Source organism: Apostichopus japonicus, chromosome 16 (genome assembly GCF_037975245.1).
Source record: "Apostichopus japonicus isolate 1M-3 chromosome 16, ASM3797524v1, whole genome shotgun sequence".
NCBI lineage: Eukaryota > Metazoa > Echinodermata > Holothuroidea > Aspidochirotida > Stichopodidae > Apostichopus > Apostichopus japonicus.
In genome coordinates, this window is record NC_092576.1 from 18414029 (window position 1) to 18438773 (window position 24745).

General features: G+C 35.6%; 1 protein-coding gene across 2 annotated transcripts; it reads left to right on the top strand.

Moving 5' to 3' along the window:
- Positions 1-1101: 1101 nt before the first annotated feature.
- On the top strand, positions 1102-24233 carry LOC139982711 (fibroblast growth factor receptor 3-like). Of its 2 annotated transcripts, none has more exons than XM_071995778.1 (17): positions 1102-1801; positions 10078-10191; positions 11843-11962; positions 12809-12839; positions 13506-13570; positions 13775-13805; positions 14318-14397; positions 15186-15207; positions 15324-15394; positions 15861-16025; positions 16726-16836; positions 18722-18891; positions 19089-19208; positions 19797-19905; positions 20032-20122; positions 20942-21023; positions 21320-24233. In XM_071995778.1, the coding sequence occupies exons 1-17, from the start codon at positions 1468-1470 to the stop codon at positions 21437-21439; spliced, it is 1836 nt and encodes a 611-aa protein (XP_071851879.1). In that variant the 5' UTR covers positions 1102-1467; the 3' UTR covers positions 21440-24233. The 2 variants fall into 2 exon arrangements, with proteins under 2 accessions (XP_071851879.1, XP_071851880.1); XM_071995779.1 differs by lacking the exon at positions 1102-1801 and adding an exon at positions 8589-8927.
- The last annotated feature ends 512 nt before the right edge of the window (positions 24234-24745 follow it).

Genomic DNA, 24745 nt, shown 5'->3' on the forward strand with positions numbered 1-24745 from the left:
GGGTCGTTTAGTTGAAAGTTATAGATATAACAAAGACTGTGGTTTGATAAAGGGGAAACGAGATAAGTGTTACCATATCTTGATAGCATGCCCATTGAGATCATCCCAAGATGGTAACATTCATTTTATCTTGTCGTGTACATTGCAGAGTAACTTGCTTTATCACACGCATTACCTAATTACCATTAATGAAACAATGGATTCACATACTTCCTAAAATTTCACTAGAAGAAGCTTGAGTCCTCTTTCATGGAGCCTTTGAATAATTAGATACTTTTCTGTCTCTGTCTTTATCTAATTTACTCCCTACCTTCTTCCCTTAATCCTCTCTTTCTCCCTGCACAGTTTATCTCCTACTTCTCCTCTTGCCCTAGTTGGTTCTTTCTTTTCTCCACCCCATGCCTACTAATCCTCTTACATCTTGCTCTTGTGTGTTCACCCTGCTCTTTTACCTGTCTTTATTCTGGGCTTTTTTTTTTCCCCTGTGCTACTTGTCATTCGGCCTCAGAAAAAATGTCAGGCCCACTTACTTTAACACAATTAAAGATGAAAAGCAGAATTATTGATGTGAAACACTCCATTTTTCCTTTTCCCCGGAACTGTGGCAAATCAACATTAGCATTATTCCTATGTCGCTGTGTTAAGAGTTAAGAACAGAGATTTCTCATGTAATATAACATGATCATTGTATTATCCTGACGCATTGTCTCCAATAGAGTATCAGGTGGATAGGTACAAGTGAGAGCAATGTGACTTGTATTATACAGAGTCGTCTGATATTACCAAAACAAGGTAAATATTGTTGCCAAAATAGTGCACGGTGCTCTTGATACCGTTAGATGCTAGAACATTCACCTACGATGAAACTTCGTCTTAAATGGTATACAATGAAATGCTGACCTTCTCTATTACCTGCAAAAGATTTGGGTAATTTGCTTAATTTGTTGGTAATGCCGGACTTTGCAACGCCACATTTCTAGTAATACGAATCGTCATAATAACGCATTCTTGTTTAGAAAACGTGTATGTCTTAGATGATGTGGCTAGCTTATCCTAGTGGGAGCTGTCATATTTTTGCTTCGTTAAATTCAAGGTATTTAAAGCAAAGCAATATGTGTCGCACCCATGGAACAAGTAATGGTATAGATATAAAACCATAAATAAGGCTTTAACATATTCTTGAACATTTCTATCTTGTTCAATTTGCTACACCCGTTAAAGTAAAACGAGGGCGCTAAAGCTATTTGTTTTCCTTAAGTTGGAATAGGGTTACCCACTGTAATTACCCACTGTAATTATTAACCGTAGGGTTCAATTCAATTGCGTCACAGTATGTTAATACAAGGATCTGAACAGACGGAGGTATAACACTATAAAGCTGTTAGCGCATATTTTTACTCTTAATAGACGAATAGAATTTTTTTTAAAGTATTATACATAAATCATAGATAAATCAGAGCTACAACCATGTATACATACGAGATAGTTTTCGTCGTTGCCTGCACCATGCTTCTAACCGTTTTACCAACTATGGCGTATAGCAGTGGCTGTTCCAAGTATGTTAAACTTAACTATGCTATCCAAATAAACTGTGCAGGAGAAAGATCATCGCGTGATTATTGGAGGTTTAATGGTACAAATTTATTTGCCAATGGAAACCTACTCAGTGACGTTATCAGCAATGTTTCTGTTAACGAGAATTATACTCTTCTCATCTCGAGTTTTTCTTTGGATCACATTGGTTGGTATGAGTGTATTCGAAATGGTACATCAAGGGAAAACCAAAGCATCTGTATAACAGGTTTGTGCAACTTATCTGATATAGCACGTTCTCCTTAATAACCTAAACCTTACTGTTCAACAGAATAATGGCCTAAGCATGTTCCATGTTGTAAACGAAGTCCACCACCCCCCCCCCTCGCCCCCAAGAAAAATAACAAGAAGTAATGTGATAGAATATTAGCATCATAAGCTAGTATATTTAGGTTATAACGTTATTTGTTATTCTTATATGCAAAGTATAGGCCAGAGTTGCTGAGTATTGTAGGGATATATCATTATCATGCTGTCGCTTTATTATCTTTGGACTCGATGAAACCGGATAATAAAAGTACAAAATGTTTTTTTCCTGGTAAAATATCATTGGTGAAAAGCAGTAGTACTTGACTATGTGGTTGGCGTCACGGTGTCGTGCTGGCAGGATATAACATGTTAATATAGTGACTATAGCGACATTGGTAACATGGACGTTATATGGTAAGAAGGTGGCCCATAAACAATGTGGCAACGTTGCATGGTGACATAGTGACATTGCATACATAATGATACGGTGACATATTGACATGACGTTGTGTTATGTTTTTGTAAATATTATTCCAAATAAATTGCGGATATGATGATTCATTTTGGCATACAATTTGTCACTTTAGCTCGAATTAGTTACACAGTGCCAACTAGCACAATCGCGAACTTAAATGATTCACAAAATAATTCGATGTACAAATGTGACTTATTCCATTCGTATGTGATGAACCTTTTGGGTTCTTACTATAGAGGTATTCGTTCCACGTCTCTCTATGTGATGAACATCTATGTTTTTTTATAGAGGTATCAGATCCACATCTCTCTATGTTATGAACTTCTAGGGTTCTTATTATAGAGGTATTCTTTACACGGCTCTCTATGTGATGAACCTCTAGGTTTCTTTTTATAGAGGTATCCGTTCCTCGTCTCTCTGATTTCCAGGATTACGTTCTTTATATCTGGACTTTTTTTATCATTATGTGCCACAATTGATTGTTGGGTATGTTGAATTAAACATATCGGGAATGACTTACATTGTTGAGCCATACAACTGTGGATATTCATTCACAATAATATTTCACCAGTAGGGTTTGATGAAACCCGCACGTATTGTCTAACCAACCTTTGGTTGATACCAACTCGGACATCTATTATTTACAATAAGATTGTGATTAATTCCGACATTCCCAACATTTCTTCACCTAGAAATCCTCGATATATAATGTTAGTGAAATATGAAATGCAAACTGGATATGTTTTGAAACATTCAACTTTAACTTCAACATATGACATGAAACTTCACTGGTCTAGTTAATAAAGTAAACTTTTGGGAGTTTAGCATTGAATTATATTAAGTATTGGATTACATTACGAAACTTTTAGCAAAATCACCTCCAATCTGATTTTAGTGCTTATTTAAGTATATACTACTAACCGAATCTTCCCAGGTATAGCAAAAATCAATGAGATCTGAACTGGTGCCCTATACCTAGGATGGTCGTTACCGTTGGTATAACGGTTTAAGCCAATGTAGGATTTCACGCTATATGAGGCTGTACAACCTTTAATTACCGCAAACGCACAACGCTAGTGTTAACATGCTTTCGTTGCAATTGTTATGTAGATCTTAATTTTTTTTTTTTTTAAAGCATGTATTTGACTTTCAATCACGAATGCACTGTACCACGATTTTATTGACATTGTTCAAGAAATATTGGAAACCCTTCAATCTATATCATTAAATAGTATATGATAATGTCAGTGTAGTCTCTCTTTCACTTTCTACCTATTATTAAGTTGGTAATCATTAAAAACCTGTACCCTGGTGATGCGATGATTAACACTTGACCAATTACAAATAATGCGACAAGGGTTTAACAAGAACTTAAAGAGGTGGTTTCGTCCTATCAAGTTAATGTTAATACCAGCTAGAGCAAATACACGTTTTGTAACACTAAAGGTATGTTATTATGGGTACCAAACTGACAATTTACGTGGTTGACATTCACAATCACGTGAAATTGTGAAAGATTGCATCCACGATTTCACGATTCTTTGAACTCCTTTGAAAACCAAAAAAAAGCACAACTTAGATTGTGAGACAAAGACTAAATATACCTGCCATGTTCTTCATCACATTAAAGTATAACAAAGTAGTTGTTGCTTCATCATGTAAGCATGAACACGTGTCATATACTGCCTTGGCTAACAGCTGTCAAACTATTATATAACAGCACACTATTTTCCACTTTGAGACACTGAAGTTTTAACTGGACCAACAAATCAATAACATTACTTTCCTCAATATTCCAATAGTTCCATGTTTTGTTTTTATATTGTTATCAGCTTTACTCTAGTAGGTAATGGTGGATATGTATTAAATATAATGATCAAATTATTTTTGAGTGTAGGAAATGAAACAATACTGATATTTCATTAATGTTTAATTGACTTGACTCTGTAGCATTACAGTATACGATTCAAGATTATACTTACAGCAATAAAATTTATTTTACAAAACAGGAACAGCATGGTAATTTTCCTAAGAATGAGAAAAACATTAAACGGTAAGCTTCTTTTAATACACATTTGTGTATAGGGAGCAGTTAATGTATGATTGATCTTGCGTTTTCTTAGTTTTCATTTTATCTCAGCCATTGATCTAATTGATACTAGTAAACTTTACACACATGGCCCTTAAGAAGTGAATATAGAAAACATAAATTAACAAACGAAAAAGTTCCCGATCGTTTTGCCGAACTGCAGTAACCATAGTCTCTATTTATATTTATCACGGCAAAATATTCCGGTAAACTGCTATATTATTGATGGATTTAGTACATTCGGCAAACCTCATTTAAGTACAAAGTAAAGAACAAACTATAAGAAGGTTGATATATTGTAGACAATTGTAAACAATAATATATTTCCCTGTTGTAAGTTCCTATGATCCTTTGATTTCGTATTTGAATAACGGTGATTTAAAACATCTGAGATTAATTTCTTCTTAAAAGAGGCAGGTGGACATAGTCCAGAGATCAGAACATATACCCGAATTTGAAAAGGATGGTACTCGTTCAGTTAACATATATCAAACCGATATTACGTCAAGATGACGTTTAATCATAGAGTAAAAAATATGTAAATTGTTTGTATGCTGCCATGTGTTGGTATAAATAAATCATAATATTTGAACAAATAAAGCTCAAACTTTATGGTCCAAAACGGTTTATTTTATACTATGAAGTTAATGAAATAAATATGTTAATAAGTGCTTTATATAAGGTGAAATCGCCATGTTAATAAGTGTTTTATATCATGTGAAATCAATATGTTCATAAATGCTTGATACAATGTGTCGATAGATGTACTGTGCAATTGAATTTCATTGCCGCCCTTTAATTTAAGAACTTTGAAACAAGGCTTTGTTGCAATGGCTTGCAAAGATGCAGCCGTTTGATTTGAAATGACAATGGTACCTGACGACATATTTACTCCTTTGTTGTCAGTTTTCAAAGAATGAGAATCACAAAGTCTTTTGTGTTACTCTGAACTCGTTTTACTTTCGCTCATCAGCAGTGCAGTGAAATCTTTGTAAATGTCGTCGATTAGGCCTAAACTTCAAAAGTGATCGAACAATGTATTTACACATTTCTTGGATTTATCTTATGCATTCCCACGCTTACACTGGTGACGATCCAAGTAGGAATGTCTATACTTGCAATAGCAGAGAAACAGATCAATGTCACCCAATACACATAGAGAACACAGTTACTACTGTAAATATGAAAGTTTGGACCACAGTAAAAACTGGATCGTGCTTTAAATCGGTAGCATGTGTTATTAGGATTCAGTTAGAACTGAGGATATGTGTAATTCCAACAAATCCAGTTGCTTAGGATTTGTTGAAATTAAAAATATCCTCAGTTCTTACTATAAACCTAAATAGCACATGCCACCAATTTATCAGATTTGTCAGCACATTCCAGTATTTACTGTGGTACAAAAGTTTACGATTTATAGTAGTAACTGTAACCTCTGTGTGAATCAGCTGTCAATATATGTAAAGTAACGGCTAGCATGTAATTGATGTGTCCTTTCTATTGGCCCTGTCATTACCTTTGAACTTTGGTCAGTTTATACAAATAAGTTCTTCCTTAGTTCCCCGTTTAATGGGGATATATGTGGTTAATTTTGTCGCACATAAGCTTAACACACAACTACATACATTAATATTTAGGATTACGTATGTGGGATAATAGCAAAATAACAAAAATCTTGGTTTTCGTTGAGATCTTTTTTTTTTCGGAGTCTGCTCTAATCTTAGTCGTTTTTCTTACTATTCGCGTAATTATTCATCCATATGAAATGGAAGACACTCAGACAATGTTAGTAACTATTCAAAGAGTGACTTCTGCGAAATGTACCTGTCACCATATCTTCGTACAATTGTTCATGAAAGTAAATAATGCAATCACAGGGTCAGCAGTTACTCACAAAGTAAATTGAGCTTGTTCGTTGCCCACCTCCTGGTAAATCGTTTAACCCACCCAGTAGATAAAAATTAGTTTGTGGAACACCAAACACTCATACTATATTTTGACACAATGGACTGCTGGTGCTATCCATGGTATTAATGTAGATGTCAACTTATCATAATTTACCAGTGATAAGGTGAGTTGACTAGTTGTTGCTATCGTATAGCATTCTAGATTCAATAAAAAATAATTAGTTCGTATTACGCTCTGCATATATTAAACATGAGTTTGTTTGTTGGCTGATAATGCATTCACTATTATATAATTGTCCAGCCACTAAATACCCTGTAGGTAGGCAACAAAACGTATTAAACTAATATCAAAAGATACTGTACATATACTATTAACGACAAGTGAAATCGACCTTTTTGTTTAAATAACTTTCACCTAGAGTACAAGTGTTCCTTTAAAGCCTTGGGTTAAAAATCAACAAAGGTTGAAGTTAACTTTCACTTTCTCTATCGCGGGATGATGAAAGTGTACCACAGGAGTACGTTGTGAACTTTAATGTGGAATACATATAGCAGTTGATAATCGGTATACCGCAATATTTAGAAATACGAAGATTTGATATGATGTTAGGTTTGCTATGGCAGTCTGTTATCGATATTATTACACTAACATATGGCCATATATGGGCAAATACAGGTGATTCTGCGGTACAGGATTGTAACTGTACCGCGTCATCTACTTAACGGTTGGAGCTATACTGTGGCTGGGATACATGTGCGGATATACAGCGGACGTTTGGGTACAATGTTGCTCTAACGCAGAATAATTCACATTGCGGATCCAGCAAAAAAACGAATACTCGTTTTGGGTATCAAAAATCCTACACCTTAACGTACTCATCGTTTAAACGTTTACAATAAACTATTAAATCATGGATAGGTCTTATGCACAGCAAACGCATTAAAACGGAAAGAGCGTTCATGTTTTCTTTCCTGTATACGTTTTCTGAGGTCATTTGGTATGTTGCTATTGTAGGATGTACACCAATACTCGCGGTATTACTCGAGGGTTCATCGTAAATGTTGACTTTTTTGCATTGATAGCCCTCTCCCCTCTCGTCAGGCTCTTGTGATTGCGTGCAGAGGGTTAATTCTTAATTCAACCCGACAAATTGAGAAAGGGCATGAAACTTTATGAAGGGCCAGATGCGAATCAAGTCTTTTATATAGGACGTGAGTGAAATGTGGACCCAATGTAATCCCCTCCCCGTGAAAGATATCAGTGAGAAGTCAAACGGTGCATTTTTATGATTTTTTTTTTAATTAGATCTACACGGAAGGTTGTGCTAATAAATACTTTGTTGAATTTTGTGTAGGTTCAAAGCGAGGTAGTGATTTTGAATGGGAACCCAGGGGCACGGACAGTGATTTTGATTTTTTTTCCGGCTGCACCGTAACAAATCCCCGATTGACGGTGAAGGTCAAGCCATATAAATCTTCCCACAACCACCCCCCCCCCCTCCAACACTCTTGTGCATGCCACTGGTACGTGTACGATTGTTAGCGTACAAATGCCTACACTTTGCATACACACCTAGCTCTTCACCACTTCACGTGTATGGCTCTACATAACTTGGTACCAGGAAATCATCAAAGGGAGTGCATAGTTCCTTTTGCGTAGCATTTCGGTATGCTCTGTATTCCTCTCGTGGTTAATGATAGGGGTATATACCGTTATGCATGTTTCATATAGGAGGGAGAGGAACCGATCCGTATTGACGGGAGGAGATTGTCAATATGGAACGGAAATCCAGAACATATATTTAAGGCTATAGTTCTCTGAACAGTAAGTTACGTAAAGTCACGTCGCGCAATTGTCACGATGTGACAATGATATATTGGAAATAAAGGCAGCGATTTTGCTCCATTCGTGGTTTGTTTTTTTTGTGTTTTTTTTCGCACTAATACAAAATATTCTTGAAAATATTCTAAGTAAAAATATACTTAATAATCTTAGGATTGGTTGCCTTCTTGGTGACGTCATAGGTTCTTTAAATCAGTCACTGACTCAGTCTACATGGTCTTTGTCACGTTGCATTGCTGTTTATGCAAACATCGGTAAATCATTGACAGTCGCTTTGTGTTGTGGTCAGTGGCGTCACCAGACTTTTCAGTCTGGGGGGCACAGGGGGGCACCAGCATTTGATGGGGGCACTTAGGTGGATACGGATCGCCGTCCTAGGGGGGTCTAAGGGGAGGGGGTGACCCCCTCCCCTTTTGAAAATTTTCGCATACGGAGGATGGGCTAGATGCAAAATGGTGCCACATTTGATGCTAAATTCGATCTGAAGATATCTCCAGAAATTGCTATTTTTGAGGTAATGATCTTAACAAAGAGAAGAATTTTGCAGAGGATATGAACCACATGCTGTCGATATTATGCCTAACCCTATCAATAGAACCTACATTTGTTGAATTAATGTGTGCATGACCCCCGACTCCTTTCTTGTCCTTCTCGTTTTCGGCCATTATCTATTAAGATGTAACAGGTTCCAGCATCGTTATTGGCTCCTATCAGGGATCTCACCATGCAATCCAAAGTTTGATCACACATCGAGTATGGCTCAGTACGCAGGTATGAACATTCGTCATATGTTCCTACAAGCATCTGACTTCAAATGACCTCTGCACCCCCTACACAACAGGGTTAATATATGGGTGTAGGCGGTTTTACACTATCTAACGCAACGTAGTCGCAAAGAACCTGAAGTAAAGGGAGGGCCCGAGGAATATGAACTTATAGCATGCTCCTCATGGTGAAACATAATTCACCTATTAGGTGAACTGAGTGTATTGTTAATAGTAGGAAAGACTAGCGTAGATTCTTATGACCAACTAGACCGGTTTCTGCTCTCAAACTTTATAGGGGGAGCTTCATCAGTAGTAGCCTTTGAATATTTTATATTCGGCCTGGGCGTCTCGTTCTCAAAATGCATTTATTTTCTGTGCACGAGTTTTTATGGACTCATAGTGCAACTATAAGAACATCTAAAAAAGCTTCGTGTAAACCTTGAGAGTTAGCTGATTCTTCGTTAGTAGGAAACCTTGAGTTAACAACAAGTAAATCTTTGAGATTTTGGGCCCTTTTGTAGGCTAGAATCGGTTCTTTTTGAAACAGTTTGGATAATTCCGCATGTTGCGAGATTAAGTGCCAATGTTTCAAAAGTGCTCTTTTTCAAATGCGTTTTGTAAACCTTTTTGCTTTTTTTGTTTTGTATGATGAAATGAAATGGGGGTGTAGGGTTTTACACTATATAACGCAACGTGGTCGCCAAGAACCTGAAGTATTTTTAAAGGAGGGCCCGAGGAACATGAACTTATAGCATGCTCCTCATGGTGAAACATAATTGCACCTATTAGGTGAATTGAGTGTACTGTTAATAGTAGGAAAGACTAGCGTAGGTTCTTATGACCAACTAGTGTTGTGATGGCGCGGGTTACGACTTCGATACCCGACGGTCAAGGATAAACTTTTTCATTTTTTCGCAGCTCATTTGAAAAAATACGAATTACTGTGCTTCTCTGGCCCTATGAAGAACCAACTCAGATGATGGGAGTTGAATATAACAAATTATATATATTTTTTTTACCAACACAAATCTCAGATGGGGGGTACTCGGGGGGCACTAGGTTTTCCAGGGGGGCACGTGCCCCCTGCCCCCCCCCCTTGGCGACGCCACTGGTTGTGGTAATTAATGTTAAGTATTACGATCTTTTTTCCATAGATTTCCGAAAAGAACTGACAACTTCTGCAATAACTGTGGTAAATACCGTAGGACGAACAGAGGGCGGCATTGAATCGGAACAAGAGATAGGCGCTACTGCCTTCTCCCGCAACGGTACGATGCATCATGAAATTCAGATTTGCTACTCAAATACGTTTACGCCTACTAATGTGTATATGTTTTTAAGGCATTCTACACTCTCTTACTTTTACTCCATGACCTTTGTCAGTGTTTTCTTGTTTTGTCTGTACTTCATTACGGTCTTTACATGCATTACCTTAATCAGGTAAAGAAACAGCTTTCCAGTTAATGATATACATTAGTAACCACACTATTGGTTAATGTTGTAGGTTCAATTGTGATATGTGTGGAGTATATGTATGATTGAATGAAATGTGTCGAGAAATGTGTATGATTGACTGATATGTGTAAAGAAATCTATATGATTGTGATTGTGTGGAGAAATGTGTATGATTGTGATATGTTTCGAAAAATGTGTATGGTTGTAATATGTGTGGAGAAATGTGTGTGATTGACTGATATGTGTGAAAACATGGGAATGATTGACTGATATGTGTAAAGAAATCTATATGATTGTAATTGTGTGGAGAAATGTGTATGATTGTGATATGTTTCGAAAAATGTGTAAGGTTGTAATATGTGTGGAAAAATTTGTTTGATTGACTGATATGTGTGGAGAAATGTGTATGTTTGACTGATATGTGTGAAGAAATGTGTATGATTGTAATATGTGTGGAGAAATGTGTGTGATTGACTGATATGTGTGGATAAATGTGTATGGTTGACTGATATTTTTACAGAAATCAATATGATTGTGATTGTGTAGAGAAATGTGTATGATTGTGATATGTTACAAAAAATGTGTATGGTTGTAATATGTGTGGAAATTTTTTTTTTGATTGACTGATATGTGTGGAGAAATGTGTATGTTTGTGGCATGTGTGAATAAAGGTGTATGATTGACTGATATGTGTAGAGAAATGTGTATGATTGTAATATGTGTGGAGAAATGTGTATGATTGAATGAAATGTGAAGAGAAATGGTTACGATTGTAATATGTGTGGTGAATTGTGTATGTCTGACTGATTGTTAGTTTGTTAACATTTAATTTTTGTCTTAGTGATGTAAAAATATAGTGATTAGAGTTAGTTTCTTATACTATGATGCGGCTTAATGACATTAGAAAAAAAACGATTTCATTGCATTAATGGGGAACCAGAAGAAAATAATGTTGGACCATTAAAGTCCATTTAGCTTATTCATACGATTTCATTGTTCAGAGTGAATCCCAAAATGTCATACTATCGATTATGACATATCAACTTGAAATACTGAAAGCACAATATTTCACGTTAGACTTTTTTTGGCGAAAAGGAATGCGTATTAACAAATTTAATATAATGTTCTCATCACTTTCTCGTCAGTTAGACGTTCTTTTAGTTATAATTATGTGATTTTTTTGTAACAGTTTGACCTGTTGCCATGAGAGCGCAGACTATGTCCTCGAGATTTTTTGTTATAATGAGGTGCATTTATACTTTAACAAGTGTTTCGTTAACGTCAACATAAATATAAGGATAGGTTCATGGTTGAGATGCATAAAAAAATGTTTCCGGTAAGTTGTTGTTGAATTTACACGCATATATTATCATTATGGTGAATTCGTAGACAGATCCGTAGAGAGTTTGTATATTTTCCTAAAAATCCATTTTGTATTTTTTTTTTCATTTGATTTACTTACAGACACAGAGACGGAATCAAGGGGCTTGTTTCTTGCTTCCATCATTAGTGTAACCGCTGTGATTTTGGCAATACTGATCGTTGTATCAGGCTTTCTTTTCGCGAGGAAGCTATATAGTTCTGGTAAGCATCATTGCTAATATATACAACCCTGAATCCTCATTCTCAACCCTTCGAGTGGGTTAATGCTTAATGTTTAAGTCATTCAACAATATTTTGATGGTCACTTTAGATATTTGTATAAGAATTTATATGTAATAGGATATCAATTAAATCTACACTGACAAGGTCCTGAACATATTATTACTATTCGATTGCATATACGTCACAAAACTCTTGCTCTGTTATGAACTGATTAATATACAAAGTTATACCTACCCACTTTGAGCTGTATGATGCGTAAACAAGCTAAAACCTGTTGAATTTCATTTATGAGAGTTAGTCAGAGAGAGTGAGAGAAAGACAGCGCAAGAATGGAAGATGTTTTTGTAGGGAAGATGCGAAAGGGTAGAGCAGGCTCGCTAGAGTAGTATATGTTTATGTTTTGTTACCGGCTGGCCCATTACGTAAAGTTTATAAAGATGTTCATTATCTCCGTAAACATCCAACGTGATTTCTAAAATGTGTATTATCATCAGTTACATAGGGATATATCAAGTCGATATTGCAACAAGAGTGTCACTTTCTCTTCAAGTAAACTTCGGCAAACTTTCCTTAAATCTATTTCCGAAACCTATTGTCATTATCTTGGTTGTGATTAAGAGGGAAAAGATTTTCGTTTGTGTTAATATAATTTGAGGTATTGTTATCAGGAAATTGCGGTATGACCAAACATTGCGATGAGAATAATTCAAAGATTCGTTCTGGAATGAATAACAATACCGGCTATCACGAGGTTAGTTGATGTAGACCACTCCAAATGAATGTATGCTTGTTTGGTGATAAATGTCGTCTGTCATTTACATATAGGGGCCGGATCAAGTCAACAGCAAACTATTGTGTAAGTACCTTTTTCCTTTGTATGTATTTGTAGGTATTTTATGGTATTTTATTTCATATAAATACCAATTAATATTAGATATGTCTAGCTGGTATCCCCAAGGCATCTCCCTAATATACACATTACAACATTCCAGTAGTCGATATTGAGTGCTAAAGATAACAAATATTGGTTTTGAATCAATGTGCGTTTCATCTTAGTGATCATCTTTTCCATAGTTTCGAAGACGAAATATATATGGGTACATTCGAAATGTAATGACTTCTCAATATTTTTTTTTTCGGTTTTTAGGCAACACATGTTTTACTCTGTTACTCTGTTGGCCCTTTGTAGAATGAAATACCTCAGTCGTCCATTTCCTGAGAAGTGATTTGATAGACGTTTTGTTTTTTCTTGGAAAAGAAACGTACCCGAAGAATATTATAAACATGATATTTACTCAATGACCCCCTGTACAGTTGCTGTATCTTCCTACCCCACCCCACCCCCCAACCCTCGCTAGATGTGACCCTACTGATAACATACAGCAGTTTGCTTGTGCAATAACGGAAGGGCGTTACAGGCGAATCAAATCATCCGAAGTTTCTCAAACATCATTAAAAGATTGGTTTTGTTGGAAATATTTCAACTTGTAAACAAAACAACATCTTACTACCATATTTGTAGTTACAATGAAGTAAATGACGCGGCAGTGGACCTCCTGGACCATCCTATATCGAGAAAACGAGAAGGTATCATATTCAGTTTGAAATTATTAAAACATATTACAACCTTATGTATATATAGAAAAAAATTGTAAATTGTCAAAGACCATTGACCATTATTAGATCATTGTAATCTGGATGAGTTAAGAACAAGCGTAGTTTGAGATAAACTTGCTAAAACGTCTGCTTTTTAATGATAAAACAATCTTTTTTATATTTAATATTATGCAGCTTCGAAGGTGAAAAATGTGGAATCACCAAAGTAAGTAGTTGTACCTATCTCATTATCATTCATACGAGCTCGTGTGTGCTAAGAGATTGAAGTATTTGAGAGTTTAATATTTCAATATTAGGTGGTAATATTAGTAATTTGACTAAAAGTAAGTCATTAATGATATATTTTACAATATTTAATCAGTAACATTTGTAAATGTATTAAACTCAGCAAAATAATATACTTAAATCATGTTGAGAACGCATATCACCTGCAACTTTTTCATCTCAGTCAAAGGATCAAATTAATCGATAAGATAAGAATCATTCGGATTTGCTACAATATATTGTTATCACAAAAGAATACCACTGTATTTATGTATGTTATACGCGTGCAACATTCATTTAGTAATTAAAACGTATATCAACGTTATGTGATATTGGGGGGAAAAGAACTTAAAAGATTCTTTAATCTGCAGAACAGAAACAAGGTTATAAAAACCTTTTTCTATGAGCGTCGATTTTTTCTTAATTGCTACCATAAACGCTTCTCTCTTTCAGCTTGAACGAAGCAACTTCTTTCACATACGAGGTTGCGCTACCAAGGAGCTCTTTCTTTTCAGACTGTGGCCCTGAGGAAAGTAAGATCTCGTTATGGGTTCATTTTCAGCGTTATACTTTACTGATGTAGTAAAGCATTGGTGAAAATTCGAATGAAAAATGAAGATATATAAGGTTAAGCAACATATCTTGAAGGAGTTTTTCTATAAAATTGTTGATACTATCGTATCTTTCAAAGATGTACGAAATTATATCTAGTCTAAATGAAGTCTACTGACGTTCGAAGAAAGAAACGAACAGGGGAATTTGGTTTCCCGTCCTCTTGCCCTGTTGGTTTCTTTCTTCTCTACATCCCTTGTCTACTAATCCCCTTACATATATCTCTTTGTGTTCACCATGCTAATTAAACTGTCTGTATTCTGTGTGGTTTTGTCCCTTCTGTTACTGTTACTTGTCATTTAGTCTTTGAAGAAGATCCTGCTAGGATCGAAACGTCAGGCCAACCTACTTTTACACATTCTCCTACACAGGCTCTCTATTGGATAAGCAGTTTGCTAACAGTGTTATTTTATTTTTATTATATGTAATACTAAAATAAACAGAATATAATGACTAAAGTCATATTTTTCAATGATAATGATGATGTGAAATAACCCTAACTACTAATATAACACGAACACAGACTATTGGAAATAATGCAATGATATAATTCAGTTAAGTAGCCCTTATTATCATGTGGTTTCCGTATTAAGTTCTCAATTTTAATTAAAAAATATTGGTATTTTATCAATTATGTTGCCGTTACACACAACACTTTTGCAAGCTGTGTCTGTTTAAGTCTTCTCTTCTTTACTTGTTTTTATCGCAGAACATTGTCTGGGACCACCAAAGTAAGTCGCAATCTGCTTTTATATAAATTATTGATACATTCATTTTAATTATTATTAAATAGATCGATTAATTTATGTATAATTTCGTTTTGATCTGTTCTATCGTATTTTGTTAGGTTAGAGCTTCCCCAGCTTCCTTACGCCACCCATATGGTATGTGACAGTTTCGCGGCAAACACAGAAGGCGGTAAGCTAATTGGAAATACAGAATAATGCCATTCATTGTTACCCTTAGGATTTATGTATTAATATCATTATTTAAAACACACCCACAAGCTTAACGGTCTGTATTGGTAATATAAAATAGGTAAGAATTGGGAGAGGAAGCACAGCATACTGCTTTCTGCAAAGTTGGTTTTTAATTTTTCCAATCTTTTGAAATTTGAGTTTGAGAAACACTTTGTAGATTTAGTGAATCTGACTATCTGACTATCCTTATTAGAACAAAAAGTGTTTAAAACCTGTTAGAGTAGTTATGTAGTTCTGTCTGAAGAATTCAACATTATGGTATTATTTATCGTTGAAGGATGTAAAAGATGATCGTTAAAAGTTAAGATAACGTCTACAAAATTTCTTGGTGACATTTGTACAGGTAAACTATGAGATTTATTGTATAACTTTTATTTTTGCTTATCATTTTCTTACCCGTAAAGTATACTACTCGGATCTCAAGGAAACAAGCGGAGTTAGGCTGTTCAATTACAAGGAACTGTGTATTATAATGAGTTTGAAGGTTGGGAAAATTCATAACCGATGGATGGCGAGTATCACTGTACCCAATGAACCAACCAAATGTGTATTTGTCTCTACAGTAACAGGTAAAGCAATAACCGATCTTCTGGGAGTTCTATTCAGATACTAAAATCAATACTATATCAATCATCATTAATATCGAATGTAGTAAATTAGTGAGCATTGTGTTTATTTTGCTATTTCGATTATACCATACATATCAGTTTAAAGGAGAGATCAACAAGCTGAAACAAAAATTGTTACTTAAGTCCAACAAAACAAATGAAGACATAAGACAAAATGTTTGACCATGGAACAATAATACCATACATATCAGTTTAAAGCAGAGATCAGCATACTGCAACATAAATTGTTACTTTAGTCCAACAAAACAAACGAAGACATAAGATAAAAGGTTTGCACATGGAACAAAGCAAAGCATTAAAGTTATGCAACACAGATGTACTTATGTACTGCAGGGTTTAACGGTTAATAAGTTACTCATTGATCTCGTTAGCATAACAGTTTGATCAAGGTTTCCACTTAATGATGTAATGTGTATGAATAAATCATAGATTGATCATTGTGGAGTAACGCTCAACCCAAAGCAAACACACCTTCACGATAGAAGGATCGACAAATCTCTCATAGTTGTGAATTACATATAAATCACTTGTATAAGAAACTATGCACCATGCAGTGAAGGTATTCTCGATTTCAATATGTCTTCCTCTCTCCACCTCTTTCTCCTTTTCTCTCTTTTTCTCTCCCTCTTTCTCAAACTAGATCAAATTCTGCGAACGAGGGAAATACAATGGGATGAATACGTGAAACGAGTTTTAGAGCTTCCAGAGATTGGAAGTATTGTAAACACTGAAGGAATCTGTATCGACGGAGGTAACGTACATTATCTTAAATATTGAAAAAAAAATGTGTCCCGTAACATTCATTTTCGCCTTTACTATAGTCACAGAGTTTTCACACTCGCCATACTCGAAGACAATACTGCTGACGTCATCGTCACCCTCACGATCACCATGAACACCGCCACCATCAAACAACCGATCCCCATATCATCATCAAATTTATTATCACCAGCACTTTTACCATCATCATCATGGCAACAATAACAGTCGTGATAGTCACCATCACAACCATTTTTAACACGTTATCGTCGGCATCTACATGGAAATTGCCTAGGCCGTCACCATCACAAAGCATCGCATGGCATCACATTGCCGGTCACCATGACCACCATCGCCATACTCCAGGCCACCTACGCATTGCCATTGTTATAATAAGACATCACAATAAAAATTGCCATCACAATAAGAATTAACCTGTGCTTTTACATATTGCAGAACGTTCACCTCTATTACCGCACTTCATGAAACCAAATGACGGTCACCGGTCACCGTCATCACAACACCCTATCACTACATATAACTATCACCGTCATCACAGCTCCCCATTACAACAGATGACAACCACCGTCCTCACAGCACTCCATCACAACAAAAGACAATCACCGGTTTCAGTCATCATATGCGCTATATCAAATAAAACGATGGTCATCGGTTACTGTTAACACCAAAATTCAGGTTAATCTTCAATCTGCCACATCTTCATCAACGTCACTGTTACCATTACCGTATAGTAAGGTTTAATTATCGTCAAATAAGAGAAAAGCTCTATATGCAACCATTTCTTCATCGGCCCTTAATTGTCTTATGAATATATCACACAATGCGATGCCATTCTGATTTTTTTTTTGTCAAATCGTAAAATATATTTTTAGCCATTGCTATAATTTACTGAATTTGAAGATTGAAAGACAGTTTTCTTGTCCTTCATATCTGTTCTGCATACTAGGTTATGCTAATTGAGAGACAAGTTTAGTTAACGTCTCTTCCATCGTAATAACTATAAAAATCACCATTACCATCTCCTCTGCTGTCACAAATCTCTTCAATTGTGTGTTGAATACAACTCAATAGGTTTACTTTTTTGGCAGGCAACAAATACAAGTTTAAGTCACGTTCATTTGTTACTAACTAACCAAAGACACTAACTAACTAAGACAAATATTATCTAGAAATTCAAAAATATTGTTAGGCTGGTTTAACAACTATTTACAACAAAATCAACGACGGTATGAATGCTATGAAAATGTATGAGATACTTTTTATGAAAGTCATCCAAAATGGAAAGAAAAAGCAAAAACATGATCCATAGTGAACCTCAGCCCCTCTCAACATCAGCGCCTCTCAACCTCATTCCCTCTCAACCTTAGCCCTTTTCAACATCAGCCATTCTCAACATCAGCCACTATCAACCTCAACCACTCTCAACCTCAGTCCCTCCCAACCTCAGCTCCTCTTAACCTCAGCCTCGCTAAACATCAGCGCCTACCAACTTGAGCCCCTCTCACACCTCATCCCTCTCAACCTCAGCCCCTGTCAACATCAGCCACTATTAACCTCAACCCCTTCTATCGAACATATTATAATCACGCTAATGACGAGAAGTGAAACATCTTCAAAAGGGAGTAAATAACGCATATGACCTTACTAGTATTAATGTCATCGGGTTAAGGTAAAAGTGAAAAGATACAACGATTGTTTGTATTGCACACGACATTCATATTTAGCTTTAACATGTTGTAAGTATAATAACGTTTCAAGTTTACATCATCATGTCTCATTACGAACTCTGTCAATCATATCTGTCTTAAATAAACACACCATTGTCCCTTTGTTTTTATCTTAACCAATCATCACAGCCAAACTTTACTTGATACAAGAGCATCTGACGTGTGTCACTTTCGAGAGTAATATTCGCTCCAATCAACAACAAGAAACTGGATCGGTCGGTCATGAATATTCATCAGCGGATGTCAAAAGATGGACAGTGGATATCTTAAAGGGATTGGAATTAATTCACTCATATGGGGTAACTTACTAGTAATTTCAATTTTTATTTCAACATATGTTATCTATGCATTATAATATTATATGACTTCAATAAAAAATGTACTCTTTTACCACATATTCATGTCAAGTTCTAAGTATACATTCTCTCAATTTTTCATTGTTTTCATTAAACCATTATACTCTAACCTCAGTAACTTTTAATATTATATTTCAAAGCTTCTTCATCCTGGATTGTCAAGCCGGAAGATTTTGTTCACCGATCAGAAGATCCCAAAGTTATATGACTTCTGTCTCGCTGAAGATGCATCCCATAAAGTACTTCTCATGAAAGAGAAGGTAATACAGTTCATCATTGATTGAATAATTAATGAACCAATGCATAATTGGATGAATATTGCAACTAGTTATCTCCTAATTCTATTTTGTAACGAAGTAACATCATGAACATGTTGTACATATCTGGTACTTGATTCAAGATATGGATGTCTGCTTTACATATACAGTTTCCACTTATTAGAATCACTATCGTGGTGTGCTTGACGAACTTTTATAATGACGTCACAAAAATGATTATGCAGACGTGTCACTTGAGGTTGCCACTGACCTATGACGTTAAATACATAATGTTGAAACTGACGTCGATATTTATAACAGCCTCCCTTGTCGCATAATAAATGAAACCTTTAACTTGTGAGAGCGATCGTTACAAAGTGAAGTTTTCAATTTGTTTACAATTGTATATTAATATCCACGCGGAAGGGTACAAACATAAACATATGCATGTTCCATTCATCCAGATATCCGCTCGTGAATATGCATAACGAAATAAACCTGTTTGTGTATGATATATGCGAATTAAATACATTGAACCTAACAATGAATGCTAATTGTGATAACATGATGATCCTTTCTATACTAATATAGATGGTGTGTTCTCGCAACCAGTTAGCCCCTGAAGCGCTATCAAGGAATGAATATTCAACAGCGAGTGATGTCTGGTCAGTTGCTGTCATGATCTGGGAATTACTCACAGGTAACACTCTCTTATATCATTATTCTTCTTATTACTTTTTTTTGTCATCAAATTTATACCAGAAATTAAAATTGGTACTGTATAAGGAAAACAAAGTCACAACTATATGTTTTTTATTTGTAAAAGGTTCTTTGCCGTTTCCATCTGATATCGGTGGTACTCTCAACAAATCTGAACAGCGAAGAATTGATTGGCCTATCAAGCATAACGACATCAGGTAAGCATACCCATTAAAGTATTGTTACGTACGTTTGTTAGGACGTATAACGACATTAGGTAAGGACACACTTGTAACTATTGTACGCTTACACTGATTGCGTTGTGTGGCTTACTACGTATATAACTAAATGAGGTGAGGAAACACATGGTTGCACCTTACATTTATTGTGTTTTGTGGTCTAGCAAGTATAACGGTAAGGAAACACATTACATTAGTTCACATTGCATATATTGTGTAGTGTGGTATACAAAGTATTACGACATTAGGTAACAATACGCACAATTGTTGTACTTTCAATTTCTTGTTGTAATGAATTAACTATTAAGTATAATGGGCGTTGTGGTCAAGTGGTTAAGGCAGTGGACTTGTGGTCTAAGGAATGCAGGTTCGAGCCCTGGCCAGATCATTGCGCTGTGTCCTTGGGCAAGGCACTTTATCTCCATTGCCTCTAATCACCCAGGTGTATAAATGGGTACTTGTGAGGTGGCTTGTAAATATAGTTGCGTGCGCTTGTTTGTTTCTGTACCCTATGGGATGTCCCCCAGGTGACACGTGGCTGTCGTGCACTGTTGTGCCCCAGAAGAGATTGTTTGAATTGTGCACATTTTGGTGTGTAGGTGTGGCAAGTTACCAATGACTAGGGTTAATTGTAAAGCGCATAGAACTTGTGGATTATGCGCTATATGAATAACGGCGTAATAATATAATGATATAAGGAAAGGGTACACTATTGTTAATTATTTTCCATTATACACCCATCGCACTGGCAACACCATAACGTCAGTCACTGATTCCATCTCATACTTTTTTAACAAGGAACGAAAGAGTTATGGATTGCTGGCAAGAAGAGTTTTCCCTGCGGCCGTCGATGAGACAGCTTCGGTTATCGTTTGAAGAGGTAAAAACCAATATTAGCCAACATTCCAATGTTTGTCATCAAACACAGAGCTCAGATAGTACGACGTTCTTATGTTTTGCTATATGGTTCCTTCTTTAGTTGATTTCGTATGGAAATTGAATCCAGTGATTTCTACATCTGATATTAGATTAACTTTTGACACTAGAATAACCTTAATGGCCCTATACTGATAGCTTTAAACAAAATATGTTTTACAATATCTTAATAGTAGCATCTGCAAACGTTTGATTTAATATTTATCTTATTTATCTCATTTTTTATTGCTAATTTTGCAGAATGTTAGTTCCACGAAAACGGGAAACAATTCTGGAGATCTGAATACATTTGATATGTATGTTCCGATGAAGGGAATTATCACCACTGATGACACTAATAAGAAGAGTAATAGTGTCTGATATATGGTTTGGAGGAATCGGATTGTCACAGAAAGAGAATAACATGTCAGACTTGTACATACCATTGTCTGAACATTATTATAACCAAACTGAATTACTAAACATGATCAAGCGGGAACTTGTGGGATAACTCCATTTCTGTGAATGTAACATTGAAATTGGAAGCATTTGCTGAGACAATGCGAATCAAGAAACCTGGTACAAAGGCTTTCGCAAAAATACAATAAAACAAAGTAAAAGTAAAAGAAAGATTTAAAAGAACAAACAAATATCAGTATTATATTACGGTTATATGAACTATGGTTTATATAAGAATAAAGTATATATATATATATATAGTATTTCAAGGATATCGAAGCTGAAGTTCTTTTTACTGCCCATGGTATCAGTATACCGGTATACCGATATACTGGTATTCAGCTACATACGGGCTTGGGCTACTTTGGATATAATAATTATGTTATACGTCGTCTTTTCCCGTTAATTATGTTACTTTATTAGGATGGTGAGTTTTTCTTTTGGTGGGGGGGGGGGGGGGTTGTGGGCGGGATGGTTGAGTACTACTAGCTACTTTTTTTTTATAAATAGTACCACTATGAAAATTCTTTCATTAATCTGTTAATCCGTGAATGTGAATATGTTGGAGTATATTGTGCACCCAGACACATCACAACAAAGTGATTGAACTTAGCCAATGATTATTATTATCGTCACTGTAGGCCTTTTCTTCGGCTTGATTGGTAGGCCAATTTGCGAGAGGAGGAAATTCTATGTCTTGGATTGTGCAGCAAATGTAACTTCTTAGCTCGAGACGAAGAAAATATACATCCAACAAATCGCAATACTAGCTTTGGTCACAAATTATCAATCCACCTGTCGTATACACAAGCTCTTCTTGGAAGTTTATTCGATATACATTTAAACTGGTAAAACACATGAATGCATAACAGAAATATGTATAGTCATTTTAACAAATCTGATACGACGGGAGTTTCTCTGTTTCTGTGCTTGTATATGTAACATACCAAGTTTAATTCATGCAGTGGTTCAATAAAAAAAATTGTAAATATGTATGTAATGATTAAATATGTAATGATATATATGTAATGATTAAATTTAAAACTAGATGCGGTTTGTATCACATTAACATATTTTAATGGGATCAACACGCTCTTTTAGTCTTGTACATAAAATTGCATAATATAGCCCATTCAAGATTTTATGAAACGAAAAGAACATCAACATTGTGATTTCGAAGTTCTTATCACCATAATATAGTTCTCGTCAATGTCCTGTGCAACTAGGAGTTCAATTATAACGACCTACATTTATTACACTATTAAGTCATACTGCGTTAACGTTTTCATCATGCATTCCGTCATAAGGTACATGTACACACGCGCAGACGCGCGCATACACGCCGTCATCGCAAAGTTGTTATCATTTACAATCTAGATGAGGTGTACAACAACGAGGTGAACAACAATGTTTCATCAATAGTTTGTACAGGAATAAAATATCCAAGCGGTGCCCTGTTGTTAAGTGAAAGTGGTATTTTAAATCGGACACTTTTTTATGTGTTAAATAAACAAATTTTGTCTAGCATGCCGGCCTTAGAAGAAATTAATGAAATGGTCAATATTTTAGGGTATAAGCACCTAAACGCAACATGTTAACGGATGTTCACCTATAAAGAGGACGATTTCAATGATGTGTGTGTCACTCGGTGGGAAGAGACGGCTTAATTCACGATTAAAGTTGTTTCATATGGCTATTAACAAATTAGTGATTCCTGATTTTGTTGAAATTACCAACTATCGCACCAGATCGTCAATTGCTAACGGTTTTAGTTACAAAGATGTTAGTGTTAATATTGATGCTTTTAAGTGGTGTTTTTTGGCCAAGAACAATTCCAGATTGGAATGCAGTATAATCTGAAGACTGATCATCAGAGTGGAACCGAAGTGTTTTCTCTCTGTTAGGCTTGTGCCTTTTGCGTGCTGTGCCCTGTGCAGTGATAACCACTAGTTGGTGTTGAATAGTACAATACAAGACAAGGCAGGGGCAATGGGAAGGGCATGAGCAGGGGAAGGGGAAGGGACAGGGCAGAGGCATGGGGGTCTGTTTATCTAATAACAAGTAATATATGTTCGGAATTTTTCCCCTAGTAAATTCAATAGATGTGTATTCGGCTTTTAAATATATGTTTTCCGCTTGAGATTTTAACTGCCAGGTTAAACACATATGTGCTTGAAAACTCACGAGAGGTCAGATCCCTCCCATACCCCTCCTTACATGCAAATTAGACAGGGACTCGCAAATGCCTTTACAGGGCATCGGGGGAATCCTTAACCCAAAATGGGAAGGTAACACTCTTTGTGGTGTAAGCGGGAAAACAATGTGTGTGTTCCAATTTGATAATTCAGAGCAGTTAAGGTGAATTATACTTTGTATTGTTATAACTTTTCATGACACCATATAGGCTGAGTGGAGTCTTTGGGTCTTCCACATGACTAAATGAAATTTTAGACGTGGACGTGATGCATTGCAAGGTAATTTGAGATTATAAATAAAGTCACACTTAGATATAATAGCAAGCTGTGCTAATACCACCTTTTGAACCTTTTTGCGAGATTGAAAAAAAAAGTGGCTCCCAAAGTACAAAACCCAAATTATAGGGTTTTTTTTACTTAACAGTTATGTACACTTTATGTACAAGATAATGATTTTGTTAAATTGTGAGATAATTTGAAAGTGACGTGAAAGCGAAATCAATAAAGACGATAAATGGTGATTTGCGATGTACTTCCTGCTTTCATTTTTCGTGTGTGTAATTATTTTTTTTTTTTTAGTACCTTTTTCTCTTTTCTTTTCAGTTCTGAATGCATCTCTTTGGTTAACATGATATGTCATGTTAATCATTGAAGACCAAGAGGAAACTAAATACAAGAATATTTTTTTTCGGTAGTGGTATATACTGTACAAGTAAAATGTAAGTGTTGAAGCAGTACGAGGTAATAATACAGTGCTCATATTAACTTTGTCCTCCCTTTTGAGATATACGTTAATTTGGGGTTGTTCAATATTCAACTTTACACATATAAGTCGTCTAATCTGGAGTTTAAGGGGTTTTCCATTCTGAAATACGTTAGTCAGTCGCAACGTGTATGTTCTTAAAACAAGAGGAAGACGTGCCCACAGTGACCGAAAATAGCGCACAGCAGTTATCACCCCCAACCATATCATGTAAATCCCAACAGTTCTTTTTTCCATTTGTATTTCATAAGAAAGGATTTTTTTTTAAAT

Bases quoted from the DNA above. Each gene is read 5' to 3' on its own strand.
- LOC139982711 (XM_071995778.1), top strand. From the start codon at position 1,468: ATGTATACATACGAGATAGTTTTCGTCGTTGCCTGCACCATGCTTCTA. The intron at 16,026-16,725 runs GTAAAGCAATAA...TTCTCAAACTAG, and splicing joins ATTTGTCTCTACAGTAACAG to ATCAAATTCTGCGAACGAGG. The intron at 20,123-20,941 runs GTAAGCATACCC...TTTTTTAACAAG, and splicing joins ATCAAGCATAACGACATCAG to GAACGAAAGAGTTATGGATT.